General features: G+C 54.4%; 1 protein-coding gene across 1 annotated transcript; it reads left to right on the top strand.

Annotated features, from left to right (window-relative positions):
* The first annotated feature begins 2,105 nt into the window (after nucleotides 1–2,105).
* Nucleotides 2,106–8,077, top strand: irf2bp1 (interferon regulatory factor 2 binding protein 1). The gene is made up of 2 exons (XM_088912059.1): nucleotides 2,106–4,309; nucleotides 4,532–8,077. Exon 1 carries the CDS (start codon nucleotides 2,339–2,341, stop codon nucleotides 4,298–4,300), a length of 1,962 nt encoding a protein of 653 aa, XP_088768185.1. The 5' UTR covers nucleotides 2,106–2,338; the 3' UTR covers nucleotides 4,301–4,309; nucleotides 4,532–8,077.
* The last annotated feature ends 6,402 nt before the right edge of the window (nucleotides 8,078–14,479 follow it).

Here is a 14,479-nt window from a genome sequence, read left to right on the forward strand (position 1 = left end):
AGTGTAGAGAAATGTTAAGATTCTTTTCACAATAGGCTGAGATCGAACACTTTTTTTTGTTTAGCTTTTATATATTCTTTTGTTGAGACGGGCTTATTTTCCAGCACAAAGAAGGAGAAGCTGAATGAAAATGAAGTTGAACGGTTTTCCTTTCGGTTTGATCCCGGTGGATCGTCCCTCTGGTTGATTTGAGGCGATCTCGGGCCCCCCCTGGCGGTAACACCCTGGACACGACGCCTTTGACTTCGAAACAATTCAAAAGGAATTTACAATGTTTTTGCTGTGTTAAATTATTAACATTGCAGTTTCTGGCTGCCATACGATGCAGATCAGACTTTCCTTTCTATATCTCTCTAGGGCCTGTATATTTTTACTAGACGGGGAAAGATCAACGACTTCAAGTCAACGACTAATTATCGGCAGAAGACAGTAGGATCAAACAAATCATACGAATATCCCGATACGTGCTGACTTTACAGCAGGCAAATCAGTTACAAAGTAAAAGAGAATTTGTGAAGGATTCGTCTTTAAAATAAAGACGTAGGTCCAGCACCTCTCTGCGCACTGGTTTCCATGGGAACGCGCGTTGCCATGGCCACAGATCGTGCTGAAGCGATTGTGAGACGAATACCGATTGACCGAGGTTTCAGCGCAAAGCGAAGGTTTAAGTTGAATTGATGGTCCCTTGTAAGACCTGCGCGTAAGCAACGATGCATCATGAGAATTTTATAAAGATCCTAGACCAGTATTATTTTCACATGATTCCATTTACTTAGTGAATACAGTTATAATGATTTTGTAGGTGTTTTGCAATAGCAAGCAGTAGAAGTTTCTACGTGTCACAGGGAAAGCGCCTTGATCAACCAGCCGATAATCAAACAGCTCTTCACGAGCAGTGTCCCTGTCCAGGCTGTCTATTTCGCCTCTGCGTGGATTCCGACGACGCCACGCCAGCCTGCAAACCCTCTTTTCAGTTCACGACTTTGAAAAGAAAGTTGCCTTCTCAAAAAAAAGTCTCACAGGGTGACTTTGTGGGTTTGACAAGACGTGCAGAAGTTGAATCAGAAGAGACTCCTAGTTGTGTACTGGGGGAACTCCCATTACAGCCAAGATGCTGCTTGCGTAATAGGTGTGTTTTTTGGCAGCTCCTCTCCCACTGACGGTTAACCACACTGCTCTACAGCTCAGACATGCATGGAATGTCCCTTGCGCCTGCGCACTGCGGCAGCGCCGTGGGTGGGAGGCAGAGAAGGAAGTGGTGATGTCAGACTCTGCGGCGCAAAGCGCTCTGGGAGATTGAGTCCACAATTTCTCAGAGAGTTTGGGATCCGGGGGAGAGAATAAAGGTTACTGCTGCTGTTATTATAATAGTAAGATAACCACAGCGAAGCTTGCAAGTTTAAAATGAAACAGTAAATAGCGATTAAAGTTTTTTTATCATTAGAGCTGCCTTACTATTTAGTCATTAAAAAGTCTTTTATACCTCGCTAATAAATATCTTGTGGGTTTTTTTTTCGAAGCTTTGCTTAGGTGACACAGCTTGGCCGACCTCACTTTCCGTGGACTAGAGAAAGGAGCAGTACCCGCTCAGTGTAAACTGCACCAAGCAGTCCTGTGATGTGAATTCCTTACCTCACTGGTTTCCTGAATCCCGCACACGGATGAGAGCTTTCGTCCATAAGACATAAGAAATGCCGGTAAAAGTAAACGCACAGGAATACTATTAGTAATGTCCGATCTTACGGGTTTCTGTTTCCGAAAATCCGGCCCGTGTGAAGCCACGTTAAGCACTGTCATATGCCTGGGATCTCAAAAAACATAAAGATTTTAAATTAAAAATAGAATTTTACCGAGCTTACTGGAGAGACTGAGGTGAGCTCCCTATGAGAGCGACACTGAGGAGGAATCCGCTTATAATATAGGCAGCATAGAGTACATCATGCTGTATTCCTGGGCAATTGTACTGGACTTCTGGCAGATGATAGACTGAAACACGAGAGCGAGAGAACAGTCATATTCGCCGGCCACAGGCGACCGCGCTGGTTCCGAGCGGGACAGAAACTACAGTTCCCAGAGTGCACCGCTCCGGGGTTGTGTAAGTTTCCAGCGTCTTCTAGGACAAACACTTCCACTCGGGCAGAGAGACTGGGGCGATACGGGGGGGAAACAAAACAGAAGAAAGGACAACAAGTGACGCGAAATTCTCCAGTTCGCCCGCGACAGAGGGGCCGAACCGTGTTTGTGGGATCGGGGCCGCGGACGAGAACTCGAGAGGCGAGGCGGGATTTCAGAAACGGCGGCGGTGTGTGTGTGAGAGCGAGCGAGAGGGCCTGAGAAAATGTCCTCTGCTTCACAGGCTTCCTCCAGGCGGCAATGGTGCTACCTCTGCGACTTGCCCAAGATGCCCTGGGCCATGATCTGGGACTTCAGCGAGGCCGTGTGCCGCGGCTGCGTCAATTACGAAGGAGCGGACAGGATCGAGTTCCTGATTGAGACGGCCCGGCAGCTGAAGAGGACTCACGTCATGCAGGACGGCCGGTCCCCCGGGCCCCAGGCGGGCAAGCACGGCCCCGCCGGCAAGGACGCGCCGCTGGACGGCGGCCGGCAGCCCGTGGAGAGGCTGGAGCGGGTCCGGGCGGAGTACGGGCTGCCCCCCCGGCTGCCCAACGGGCTGGCCCGGCCGGAGGAGGCGGGGGCGGCCGAGGTCAGCCGGCAGAGCCCCAACTCCCGCCGCGCCCTGGTGGGGGCAGTGCCCCCGAGTCTGGTGCCGGGCTTGGTGGGCACACCGCACGGCCTGCTGGCGGCGGTGCCGGGGCTGAGCTCCCGGGCGGGGGCCACGGCGCTGACCATCAGCGCCCCCCTGCTGGGCGAGCTGGGCAAGCGGCAGGCGGCGGCAGTGGGCCTGGGGCTGGGGCTGGTGGGCGGCGTGGCCCCCTTCGCGGGCCCCGACTACGAGAAGGAGCTGAAGGAGAAGCAGAGGAACGCGGAGGCGCTGGCCGAGCTGTCAGAGAGCGTGCGGAGCCGGGCCGAGGACTGGGCCGGCCGGCCCAAGGCCGTGCGGGACGCCCTGCAGGCGCTGGCGGGCTGCGCCCCCTTCAACGTGCGCTTCAAGAAGGACCACGGCCTGGTGGGGCGCATCTTCGCCTTCGACGCCAAGCCGGGCCTGGAGCTGGAGCTGAAGATCTTCACTGAGTACCCCTGCGGCTCGGGCACCGTCTTCTCCAGCCTGCTGGCGCTGGCCAAGCAGATGTTCCACGACTGCCTGAAGGACGCGGGCAAGGTCATCAGCTCGGGCGCCAAGTACGTGGAGTACGAGCGGCGGCACGGCACCGGCGACTGGCGGCTGCTGTCCGAGCTGCTGAGCGACGGCGTGCGGGCGTTCAAGGAGGCCCCCGCGCCCGAGCTGCTGCCCCAGCCCTACCTGGACGCCAGCTGCGCGCTGCTGCCCACGGCGCTGTGCGGTGGGGGCCGCGCCGCGCCCCCCAGGGGCAGCCTGCGGCGGCGCAAGGCCGAGGGCGGGGAGGCGGAGGGCGGGGAGCCGGGCAGCAAGCTGATGGGGGAGGAGGGGCAGCAGCCGCGGCAGCACTGGGTGCCCGTCAGCTCGGCCGGCATCTACTCCGTCCTGCCCCACCTGCCCGGCGCCCTGCCCGGGGGCAGCCATGCCAGCCAGCCGGCCCCCCAGGAGGGGGCGGCCGCCCACAGCGAGCCCTCGCCCATCTCGGCGCTCATGAGCGTGGCCGACAACCTGGGCGCGGGGCAGTCGCCGAAGGACACCCCCGGCTCCGCCCTCTCGCGGCAGAACAGCGGCAGCCCGTCCGCGTCCTCGCCCGCCGGCCAGCCGCCGCGCCGCTTGGCGTCGCGCAACGGGGACGCGGCGCCGCCGGTGCAGGGACCCCCCAGCAGCAGCGCCGGCGGCCCCAGCGGCCCCAGCTCCGCCGCCTCCTCCTCCGCCGGCGCCGCCACGCCCAGCAGCAGCGCCCCGCCCCCGCTCGCCGCGCCCGGGGAGCAGGGCGCAGGGGAGCCCGCGGGGGGCAGCGCCGCCCCGCTCTGCTGCACCATCTGCCACGAGCGGCTGGAGGACACGCACTTCGTGCAGTGCCCGTCCGTGCCCAGCCACAAGTTCTGCTTCCCCTGCACGCGCGAGTTCATCCGCAGCCAGGGCCCCGGCGGGGAGGTGTACTGCCCCAGCGGCGACAAGTGCCCCCTGGTGGGCTCCAACGTGCCCTGGGCCTTCATGCAGGGCGAGATCGCCACCATCCTGGCGGGAGACGTGAAGGTGAAGAAGGAGCGCGACCCGTAGCGAGCCCAGGTGAGAGCTCGGGCCGCTGTCCCCGGGCAGACAGGTGGGGGCGCCGCTGTGCCTGGGAGCGGGCCCCCAGCCTGCTCTCCTCGTGGTGTGTTGGGAGAGTGTGTGTCCCAGGGGAAACCTGTCCTGACTGCACAGTAAGCAGACGGCGGATGTTTTTTCCCGTCCCAGTCGTGAGCCCCAGGTGCCGTGAAGCTGACGTGCTCCTGTTCTCTTGTCCCACAGGGGGTCCCGCGCGAAGCCGGGGGCCGGGGGTCTGCGACTGGCCCAGCCCAGGAGGACTTTGCTAAGGACGCTGCGTGTCCAGCCTGGGCCCTCGTGGACGAGACTGTCCGCCACCCCGCCGGTCCGGCTCGTGCGGGTCCGGGCCGCGGAGCGAGGCGGGACAGCGGGGGAGCCCTTCGCTCGGGGAGGGGTGCAGCACCCCGATGCCCCAACACCTCTGCAGAGAGAACCCCAGCGTGTCTGCGGCCGGGGGCAAGCTCCCCCACCTCCTCCGGCGCCCCGAACTCGATCGCTTTCTTTCTCAACCTACAAGCCTACGGCCCCCCCAGTCGGGCTGAGGCCGAGCCCGGGGCCCCCCTGCCCCCTGCCCCGGGCCGGCGGGGACAGAGCTGACCTCCTTTCATATTTTATACCAGGGAAACATGGCGGAGTGCGTCCTCTCTCTTTGGATATGGATGTGCAATCTCTAGTTTTGATACGATGCTTTTTTCTACGTACCACTGAATCGTATGCCTACGCAAACAGAAAACCAAAGATAGTTCCAGTCCGCGGCGAGAACTGCGGGCCGGGGCGGGCCGGGACCCCCGCGGCGGAGCCCCGGCTGCCAGCCAACCGGACAGGCACTGCAGGGGCGCTTGCAGTCGCACACGGTTAAGTCTTACAGCACAGGTGGTTCCCAGCAGCGCTTTCAGCGGTTTTCCATAGCGGGCCGGAAGCTCTGAGCTGGGATTCTAGGTGGGTTTGTAAGCGTTTCTGCTGCGTCTTCTTTGGCTCGTTGGAGAACAGGGACGAGGATCACGGGGGTCTGAGATGGACATGTAGCGACAGAGCGAAGAGCCTCTCGCCAGCCCCTTGAGAGATCCTGCCCCCTGCTGTGCCCGTTCTAACGCATCATCAGACAGACGCGCTGCACTTGTGTTGTTTTTCCTGCTTCACAGACCAATAGGAGAAAGAGAACAGGCTGGCTGTACAGAGCCGGGCTTGCAGCTGAGGCTCGGAGGGTCCAGCCTGTCGGGGTGAGAACGGGCAGGGGCGGGGGCCGTTCCCGTGCGCGCGAAGCGTCAAGGCGGGAACACAGCGTGCCCGGGGCCTGCTGGGACCTGCCCGGGCAGCGCAGAGCGGCCGGCTCCCGTGTGTGTCTCAGAGCTGGCATGCTCTTCGCTGGCCGTGAGAGCAGGTGCTCAGTACGCCTGTGGGGCTGCCCTCGACAGGGACTGGCACAGCCTCCTGCTCAGCGTTCAGCACCGGACACAGGGGCAGAGCGGGGCAGCAGCAGGGCAGACACAGATAGACACAGGGGCAGAGCGGATGAGACACGGGGCAGAGCAGGGCCTGCATGCTGGGCCTCGCACCCCTAGTTCAAGGCCTGAAAGTTGTGTGCGCTCCTGTGAACACACGGGCATCTCCATGCTGAGGCTGCCTGCTTTGCTGTGCAGTAATCTCCATCCTGCATTCTGTCTGTCTTCTAGTCTGTGTTACATGGTGGCCCCAGAAAAAAGGAAGGCAGTTAACTGAGAGAATTTGTGGCTTTTTTGTTGCTGTGTTTTCCTGTTCGCAACAGATACCATCTCCTGGCCTGGGATGACAAGCAGAAACGAGCGCTTCTTGCAGAACAGTTGAGCTGTTTCTATACTGTTGGTTCTGGGTTTTTTTCGGAGTTGTTTAGCTGTGCAATTCTGCCTTTGTCGGTTTCGAAACACTATGAAATGTTTTAGTCGCTACGTCCGTTGTTTTCTGGGTTAGGAGTCCTGACGGTTATCTGCACACCATTGAGCCTCCTGTGGTCTGAAGAAGCGTTTTTTTTTTAGTCCACGACACGCATGAAATGAACAGCGAAAACAAGTGATTAAAGGAAATGATACAGTTTGAGCCTGTCTGTATACAGTGAGTTGGGCCTTTTGTATCTTTTTGAATGGATGTCTTACCATTTGGGACAGCTCAAAGCGCTGTCCTTTCAACTTAGTGTCTCCGACAGCTTTTCAATTGCTACATGACGAAATGTCCTGTCGTCTGTGGGTTTAGATACCAATAAAATGCCTTCTACTCAAAAGCTCTGACTAGTTTAAGGAGCTGAGGTGTTTTCACTAGGCTGTGTTACAGTGTAAAGTGCTCTTCCTTGACGTTGGAGTGGAGGCTGAGGACATTTCTAGTAGACGTTCTTGGTGTTTTCAGAAGAGCAGCTCTCGCTGGAGTGTGACACAGAGGGTCTGATCCATTTCTGACTGCATTCCGGCCGCACTTTTCACCTCTGGTTTAAAAATGACATGAAATGAAAACGACAAAATGTGTTTGTTGTGCGTTTGCACCACTTTGCTTGTCCCAGTTGGTTTAAAAAAAGAAATCTACAGTGTTTTTTGCATAGTTCTAGGTTTGTTGTGTTTTTTTTGTACAAAACAATCACCAAACCGTTTTTGCCCTCAAAAGTGCCTAAGTGATGCTGTTCCTTGTCCGTTCTGTGCGTCTGCCTTAATAGAGCCCAGCAGCTGTGTCCCCCAGCAGGACTGGCCAGGGCGGGGGGCTGAGATGGCTCGAGATCGGGCTGTGTAGATTGTGCTTCTCCATGAAGCGAGAGCCCAGCACACAGCAGCTGTCAGGCCTGGCCTGTGGGACGCTGTCTGTGGGATGTGGACTAGGTCACGTCTGACTTCCACATGTTCATGCGGGGCTGGGATTTCCTGTCGCCGGGCCAGAGGGTGGGGCGTTCTCGCTGTGCGCGAGGACTGGGCAGTATTTAGGTGTTCAGGAGCTTGGGTGGGTCGTGCTTGTGTACCGTGAGTCTGCACACTCGTGCGCTTGTGCAATGCAAAGCTGCACCCCAAATATCTGTACCCCAAGCCGTGGTTACCGACGGACGCAATAATGACGGAAAGCCAAAGAAGTGCTTTTCGTTGGCTCAGAATTTTCTCAACATGGGTCTCCTGCCCCTCTGTGTTCCCAGTAAAGCCTCGTGATCTGGGGGGATGCAGAGCTGATCGGGACACTCCGGTCCCGTTGCGCTGGTCAGTCGTCTGGCCAGTCCTAGTCCTATAGAGTGCCTTCTAGAATGACCATGACAGCACGAGACGGTAAGGAAGCCGTCATCAACAAACACGCCTGGGAGCAGCTTTGTGAATTCAGGGTGTGTGTCCAGCACCGTTTATTGAAGTGTTTTCCCAGTTCTGCAGTTTCTTAGCTTGGTTGCTAGGTTCTAGGCCCTGTTACTCTATTTCAGGATGAGAAGGTGTTCACTGTTTTTTTCACAAGCATATCCAGGGTGTTGGTTGAGCAGCTCTGAATGAAAGAATCTGTTTTTTACTCCTCCACCCAGAACCCCGTTGTGGATTAGCACAACAGAAGAGCTGGAAGTTCCCACCCTGGTTGCTGTCCTCAGCCCAGATGTGTTGGTTCGATAGCCGCGGTCCAGACTGCTCTGTTTTGTAGCTGTCACGCCTTTGCTCTTGTGATGCTTGATAGTACAAAATCTTCTTTTGTAAAAAAAAAAAGGTTAAAGTATAAATAAAAAGGCTAATTTTTAAAAAACGTTTTAATAAAAAAATGTGGAGATGAGAGGTTTCCGGTTGACTGGTTTGTTCCCGTTGTCGTGCGGTGTCTCCGGGCTCTGGGTGTGAGGATCCCGGCGCCCGCGTGGATCAGCACAGCGTCGGGACGGCCGGCCCGCGGGGTCTCGCCTGCACCTCGCCGGCCAGGGACAGGCCTGTCTGTCGCTGCCGCCTGGGTGGAGAGGGCGACACACCCGCTGCTCCAGTGGCTGAAGTCCGACTGCTGGGCCCTGCGGATCTCCCAGCATGCCCCGACACAGGCATGTGGCACTATGGATCTCCCAGGATGCTTGAGACAGGCACATGGCACTGCGGAGCTCCCAGCATGGCCTGAGACACCGCCCTGCTGGGTGGGCGTGGCAAGAGGAAGTGCGCACCACTTCTTGGACACGGGAAGGGTGGGAAATGGCAGCACTCAGCCACAGCCGAAGATTGAAAAGCAGAAAACAAGCTAAGGCAGTCACCTGTCATCTGTGTGCATCTTCAGTTCTTAACATCACTTTATTAGCCCTATACATAGCCCTATACTTGCATTAGGAATTTGTCTTTCGCATACCCCAGCTTGCTCTCCATGAGACACAAAGACAGGGAGAGAAGCTTGGGGTCAGAGTGCAGGGTCAGCCATTGTACAGCGCCCCTGGAGCAGTTGGGGTGAAGGGCCTTGCTCAGGGGCCCAGCGGAGTAGGATTCCTCTGCCGGCTGTGGGATTTGAACCTGCAACCTTCCAGCCGCAGGTGCAGATCCTGAGCCACAGAGCCACCGCTCTGCCCCTAGTCACATGATCTTGTGCCTCGGGGCCACTGCCGTCACACCACCCCTGCTGTACGGGAACAGCGAGGCGTCAGTCGCTGGACTCCTGCAGCTGCACGCAGTGAAACACAGCGGGAGGCGCTTCCTGACCGGGGCCAGTGGGGGCTGGAGGAGGCTCAAGCCGCCCAGCCATGTTGTCCAGCACTGGCTTCTCTCGGAAAGCAGCAGGATGAGATCCTGGGATCCAACTGCAGCCCAACAAGCTAGACGGGCAGAGTAGCTTCTGCATATTGCAAACCACATTAATGTCTAAATTTCTTGCGTCGGGGCCCAGTGACCAGCCACCAATGTGGTTGTGCCGGCTGCCTTTCAGGCTTCGTGTTTTATGTCTATATGCGCAGGGTGCTTGTTTTTAGTTTGGCAGGAACCTTCCTTGCCTGCCCCCTGCCTGCTCCTGCCCTCACAGTGGAGTACAGAGCAGTACGTATCCTTGGAAAAGGGTTTCATCACACAAGGTAGCTGCCGTGCAAGAAGCCTTTGCTTTGACAGTACAGACGTCTGAAACGCAGCATTAAATCTGGGGTTTGGTGTAACGGTATATTTAGGTTATCTACCAGGTTGCCGTGGGTTACCTGTGTTTTGGGTTTCATATCAACAATTATCGCGCTAGTCGAACACTGCTTGTTGAAAACCGCCTGGTGCTCCTTGTGGGAAAACTGTTGATCCAGTTCTTTAACTGCAGACTCGGCAGTCTGTCCACGTGGAATGCAAGCACAGTTGTGTTAACATACAAAAAAAACACGTTTTTTTTTTAAAGAACCGACGCTTTAGTGGCCTTGTCGGTAAAGTCGGTGATCATCGAGTGTTTTTTGGCAGGGGGTTTCGAAAGAGATGTGGCGAGCTGGTCAGCAGGGGGCGCCCGTGCACTTCGTTCAAAGTCTTCCAGGCTCTCGGCGGCGCTGTGCTAAGGCAGGGTTCAAACAGCACTTGAATTTATAAGGAACAGGTAAAGGTTTATTCCATGCTGAAAGATAAAGAAAAGAAACGCAACGTTTCGGCCGTGGAGCCTCGTACAAACGTGTTTCTTTCCCTTTGAAGGAATCTTTGACTATTCCTTTGCAGACTACCTACTCGGACAACTGGATTGTATGTACACGGGCAGAGTAAATTGCACGTGTTTTCCGAGATCAAATACGATGACGCAGTTAAGAACAGTGTTTACTACTTTGGAGTTATAGCATCTTAAAATGATGGGGCTGAGCTGGGAGTTTGGATTGTAGCACGACCCGGGTTAGCTGTCCAGAGCAGGGTTTCTAAAATACGTATGTGTGGAGAGCATACAGTTTATTTTAAAACAAATAAACAGCCAACGTGTTGCCCGAAAACGTGAAATTCTCTGTTCTTTTCAAGGTGAGACGTACTTTAAACCGAAGGTGTTGAGGGCGTCGTCACACGTGTGAATGTACTTGAGAAGATGGCGGGCGAGCTCGCAGGAGGTGTGGCGACCCGGGCTGCGGGCCCACCGCACCGCGGGCCTTCCTGGGCGAAGCAATCACCCTCCTGCTTCCAATCGCTGGCTTCCTCCCTATTAGCGCTAAATCATCCAGGCCTTTGTTATCTAATTATTGAGGTGTTAATGACTAATCTCTGGCGCATTGGTATGATAACCGGTCCGTCTGCGGGAGGATGGGCCGGCGAGCGCTGGGGGTGGCGACTGCAGGGGACGGGATTAGCAAGGAAGTGGTTTTGGCATCTAAATGGAACTCGGTCGCTCTTTCCCCGCAAATCACTGTGACACCCCGCCCGCTACAGGACAGGTCCAGCCTTCGGGGGTCTCACGCAGACCCCAGTTGTAATACAGAAAAATACTTTTAGAAAGTCTCGTTAAGGGCCTGTTAAAACCGTTTATCTTCTGAGTAATAATATAGAGTTTCCCCGTGTACAACTGCCTGGATGAGACCCGAGGAATTCCGGCTTTTCCACTTGGGAATTTTCAGAGCACGTCATCTAGTGTTCACTCATCTCTGGCGGGGACAAGAATCACTCGGGCTGAGCCGCGCTGCGTTATTTCGCAATCTACATCGTATCCGTGAATCAAATGGAGACTCAGTTCAGATCTAACCCTAACCCGTGCGCGGGGTGACAGGCGAGGAAGTGGGGTCCTTGAGCCGATTCCCAGCGCTGCAGGGAGGGAGCTGGGCGCTCAGGCAGCACGCACAGCTCCCAGGGCTCAGACTGCACCTTTAAGAACGAGAGCGACATCTGCATCCCCCTAAAAACCTACCGCGTGGTACAGTGTGCAAAGACGCGCGTTTGAACAGAATGATCTGTTCTTTTAAAATGCGAGTTCTGCGTGTTGCATGGAGCGATAGTTTGATATATATAAAACGAACTTCAAGACACCACCTGAGAGTTCATCTGAAAAAGTAGTCATACCTCTTATGCACGTGGTGGTTAACCTAAACGTAAACTCAAAAGGAAAAAATAACAACAACAGTGAATGTATTTTATTGGGATTTAAATGCACATAGTTTTAAATTCCTTCAGAATATTTGAGGAGTCATTTTTCCAGGGCAGTAGAGTGTGCGTTTTTAGAATAGAGAAGACACTGCTCTTTTTTCACTCGTCTATGTAGGTCATGGTGTCGAAGGCCAATATTTCTTAACTCTATGAAATAATATCGTGTTTAATGTGAATAAGCATCAAACGTGCTTCTTTGCCATGCAATATATGCAATATAGGCAGTTGATTGGTCCAGTACGTTTCCTTTAAAGAAACAAAGTTTATGGATAGAGGCCTTATTAACAGGTTTTTAAGCTTGTTATTGACAACAGCACAGCACACACCAACAGGACAGGATCCGTGAAGCCGAGGCGCTGACTCCCACGAGCGCCTGATGACGACGATGATTAAGAGTAATGGCCCGTGTTAACGACGGCGTGCGCCTCGGGGGGCGGGACCCGGGGCACGAGCCGGACAGCGCGGCCCCTCGCGCGCTCGGCGGGGGGCTCCAGCCGACCTTCCTGGGCGACTCGCTCGCGCTAATCCCATCGGCCACCTGCGCGCCGCCGGCCCCTCCGCATTCATGAGCCATCAGGCGCTGCATTGAGATTCAGATGCCTCCACGGCCGCGGGTCCGGGGGCAGATGTGTATTCGGAGAGGGGGAGAGGGCAACACAAAATATTACACGTCCGTGCAAGCAGCTTGTTTGAAGTTAACGCCGAACGGAAAGCTTAAAAGCTCCCTTCGAAAAAAAAAAAAAGAAAGAAAGAGAAAGACATGTCCTATTGCTTGGACGACATAAAGCGATCATTAACTCGGGGAATGTGACCCGAATTCAGCACCGACCGTAGTTCTATCAATCCCAGCGCTGTCGCAGGCGGGTGCAGGCGATGCCTTCCGATACGGATAGCGCCCAAGACAGAAAATAATCGAATTCACCTTGATTTTCTTGTTTATAAATCGAGAGTTACTATTATTGTAACTGGAAGGACCCCATTTCCCTGGTCAGAAAAATACACCCAGGACTCGGACCTGGCTAGAAGCTCGTGCACCCTGCCTGTGTGGTCTGAAGGCTGATTAAACCCGCACGACACGCCGCACGCCAAGGGAGTTTATAGAACAAGCAATCGATGAATCTGTCGACACGGCTGTGGGCAGTACGACATCTGTCAGAGACCAAAGAGCACCTATTTGGCCTGCGACTGTATTTTCGAGGTCGGCTATTCAATAATTTTATTAAGAATGTTAACAGGAGTTACAGGGGTATGGTTATAGATCAAAGTGCTGGATTTTAAAAGTTGTTTTTTTTTCAGAACTACCAATCAAACCTTTCAAAAATAACTCTTGCTTCATTAAACGCAGTAGAGGTTTTAAGATCAGGAGAAGCGCATGAACAGAGTTAAACAGACACAAGCACACGTCTTCACTACACTACACATACACATACACACGTCTTCACTACACTACACCCTACACTACACATACACACGTCTTCACTACACTACACACACTACACTACACATACACACGTCTTCACACTACACTACACACACTACACATACACACGTCTTCACTACACTACACACACTACACATACACACGTCTAAACTACACACACACGTCTTCACTACACTACACACACTACACATACACACGTCTTCACTACACTACACACTACACATACACACGTCTTCACTACACTACACACACTACACTACACATACACACGTCTTCACTACACTACACTACACACACTACACATACACACGTCTTCACTACACTACACACTACACTACACATACACACGTCTTCACTACACTACACTACACACACTACAATACACATACACACATCTTCAGTACACTACACTACACACACTACACTACACATACACACGTCTTCACTACACTACACTACACTACACACACTACACTACACATAAGCCTTCGCTTTATTTCCTTTTCCTGTACTGTGGGATTTGCTGTGATGTTTGCAGGAGATGTTTATTTTTGTCAAAGGTTCTTGCTCTGTCTTTCTCTGTCACGCCTTCCTGCCTGTGTGGGCGAGCGGCGGAGTGGCCGTGGCGACAGGAGAGACTTTTATTTCCTCTCACCGGCCACAACACTGTCCGGCTTCTGCATAAAACACAGACACTGAATTGTTCGCGATAGATGGTTTCCGTCTTGTCCTATATTGGCATCGGTTTTTACCTCCTCTGTTTCCATGGAGAGTGTGAAGGACGGTGTGACTTTTCTGAATCGTTCTCCGTCTCGGCGTTCTAACGAGGAGCTAAAAGCAGGCTGGACTACAGGCCCGTGTGAACTGCAGGAATATGTAACTCATTGTGTGAGAGTGGCCAGATTAATCAGCGTCTTTTTAATTGGCGGCGCCTCGCCAGGCGAGGTGATAGCCGGGACAAGTAACAAAACTCGCCCCTCGCCCCTCGCACCCCAAGTCCCGACGGTCCCACGTCGGCTCGTCGTCCTCCAACAGATGAAAAGGGGGAGATCTTGTACTTCGAGTCGCGCACTTTTCAAAGTTCAAACTGTTTTGCGTCGAAGGTCATTGAACTAAACCAACTCCCCCTTTCTGTGAGTGTTGTGAGGGGATAGGGGCAACCTGTTCCCCAGAGCCATGCTTACAGTGTGCCCGGCCAGGCTGGCACAAGGCTGTGTTTTCAAAGACGGCAGGATGTCCACCTATCTCTCTACTCTTGTTATTACAACTGTAACACGCCCATGTACTGAGGACTGGGGCTCTGGGCCAGCGGGATCCAAAAGCCAGGTAGCCCCCAGCCAGGAATGGGGTGACCCCTCGCTTCAAGCACCAGGTTTAATTGCGGACTCGTACCGGAGTCCCCGCCGTGTTTGGGTATTAACTGATAGGTTATAGACCTCGGCAGTCTTTAATGACACGAATTCCTTCAAATAAAAGCTGAAAACGGCGTGTTCGGCACCTGTTCGGACGCGGCGCGGGCATGTGGAATCGATTGCAATTGAAATGGAACAGGCAGTCTGAGCGAAGCTAATAAGCTGATCAGCAGGGGGCAAAGGAGACCATTTTAACGGGCTCCTCTGACTCCGCGAGGACTATTCAAATTGCCCCGCGGGGCGGGTCCTTACCTGCGTTTTAAGGACCGAGCAACAACTTGACCAT

This window comes from Atractosteus spatula, chromosome 3, assembly GCF_055471065.1.
Source record: "Atractosteus spatula isolate fAtrSpa1 chromosome 3, fAtrSpa1.hap1, whole genome shotgun sequence".
NCBI lineage: Eukaryota > Metazoa > Chordata > Actinopteri > Semionotiformes > Lepisosteidae > Atractosteus > Atractosteus spatula.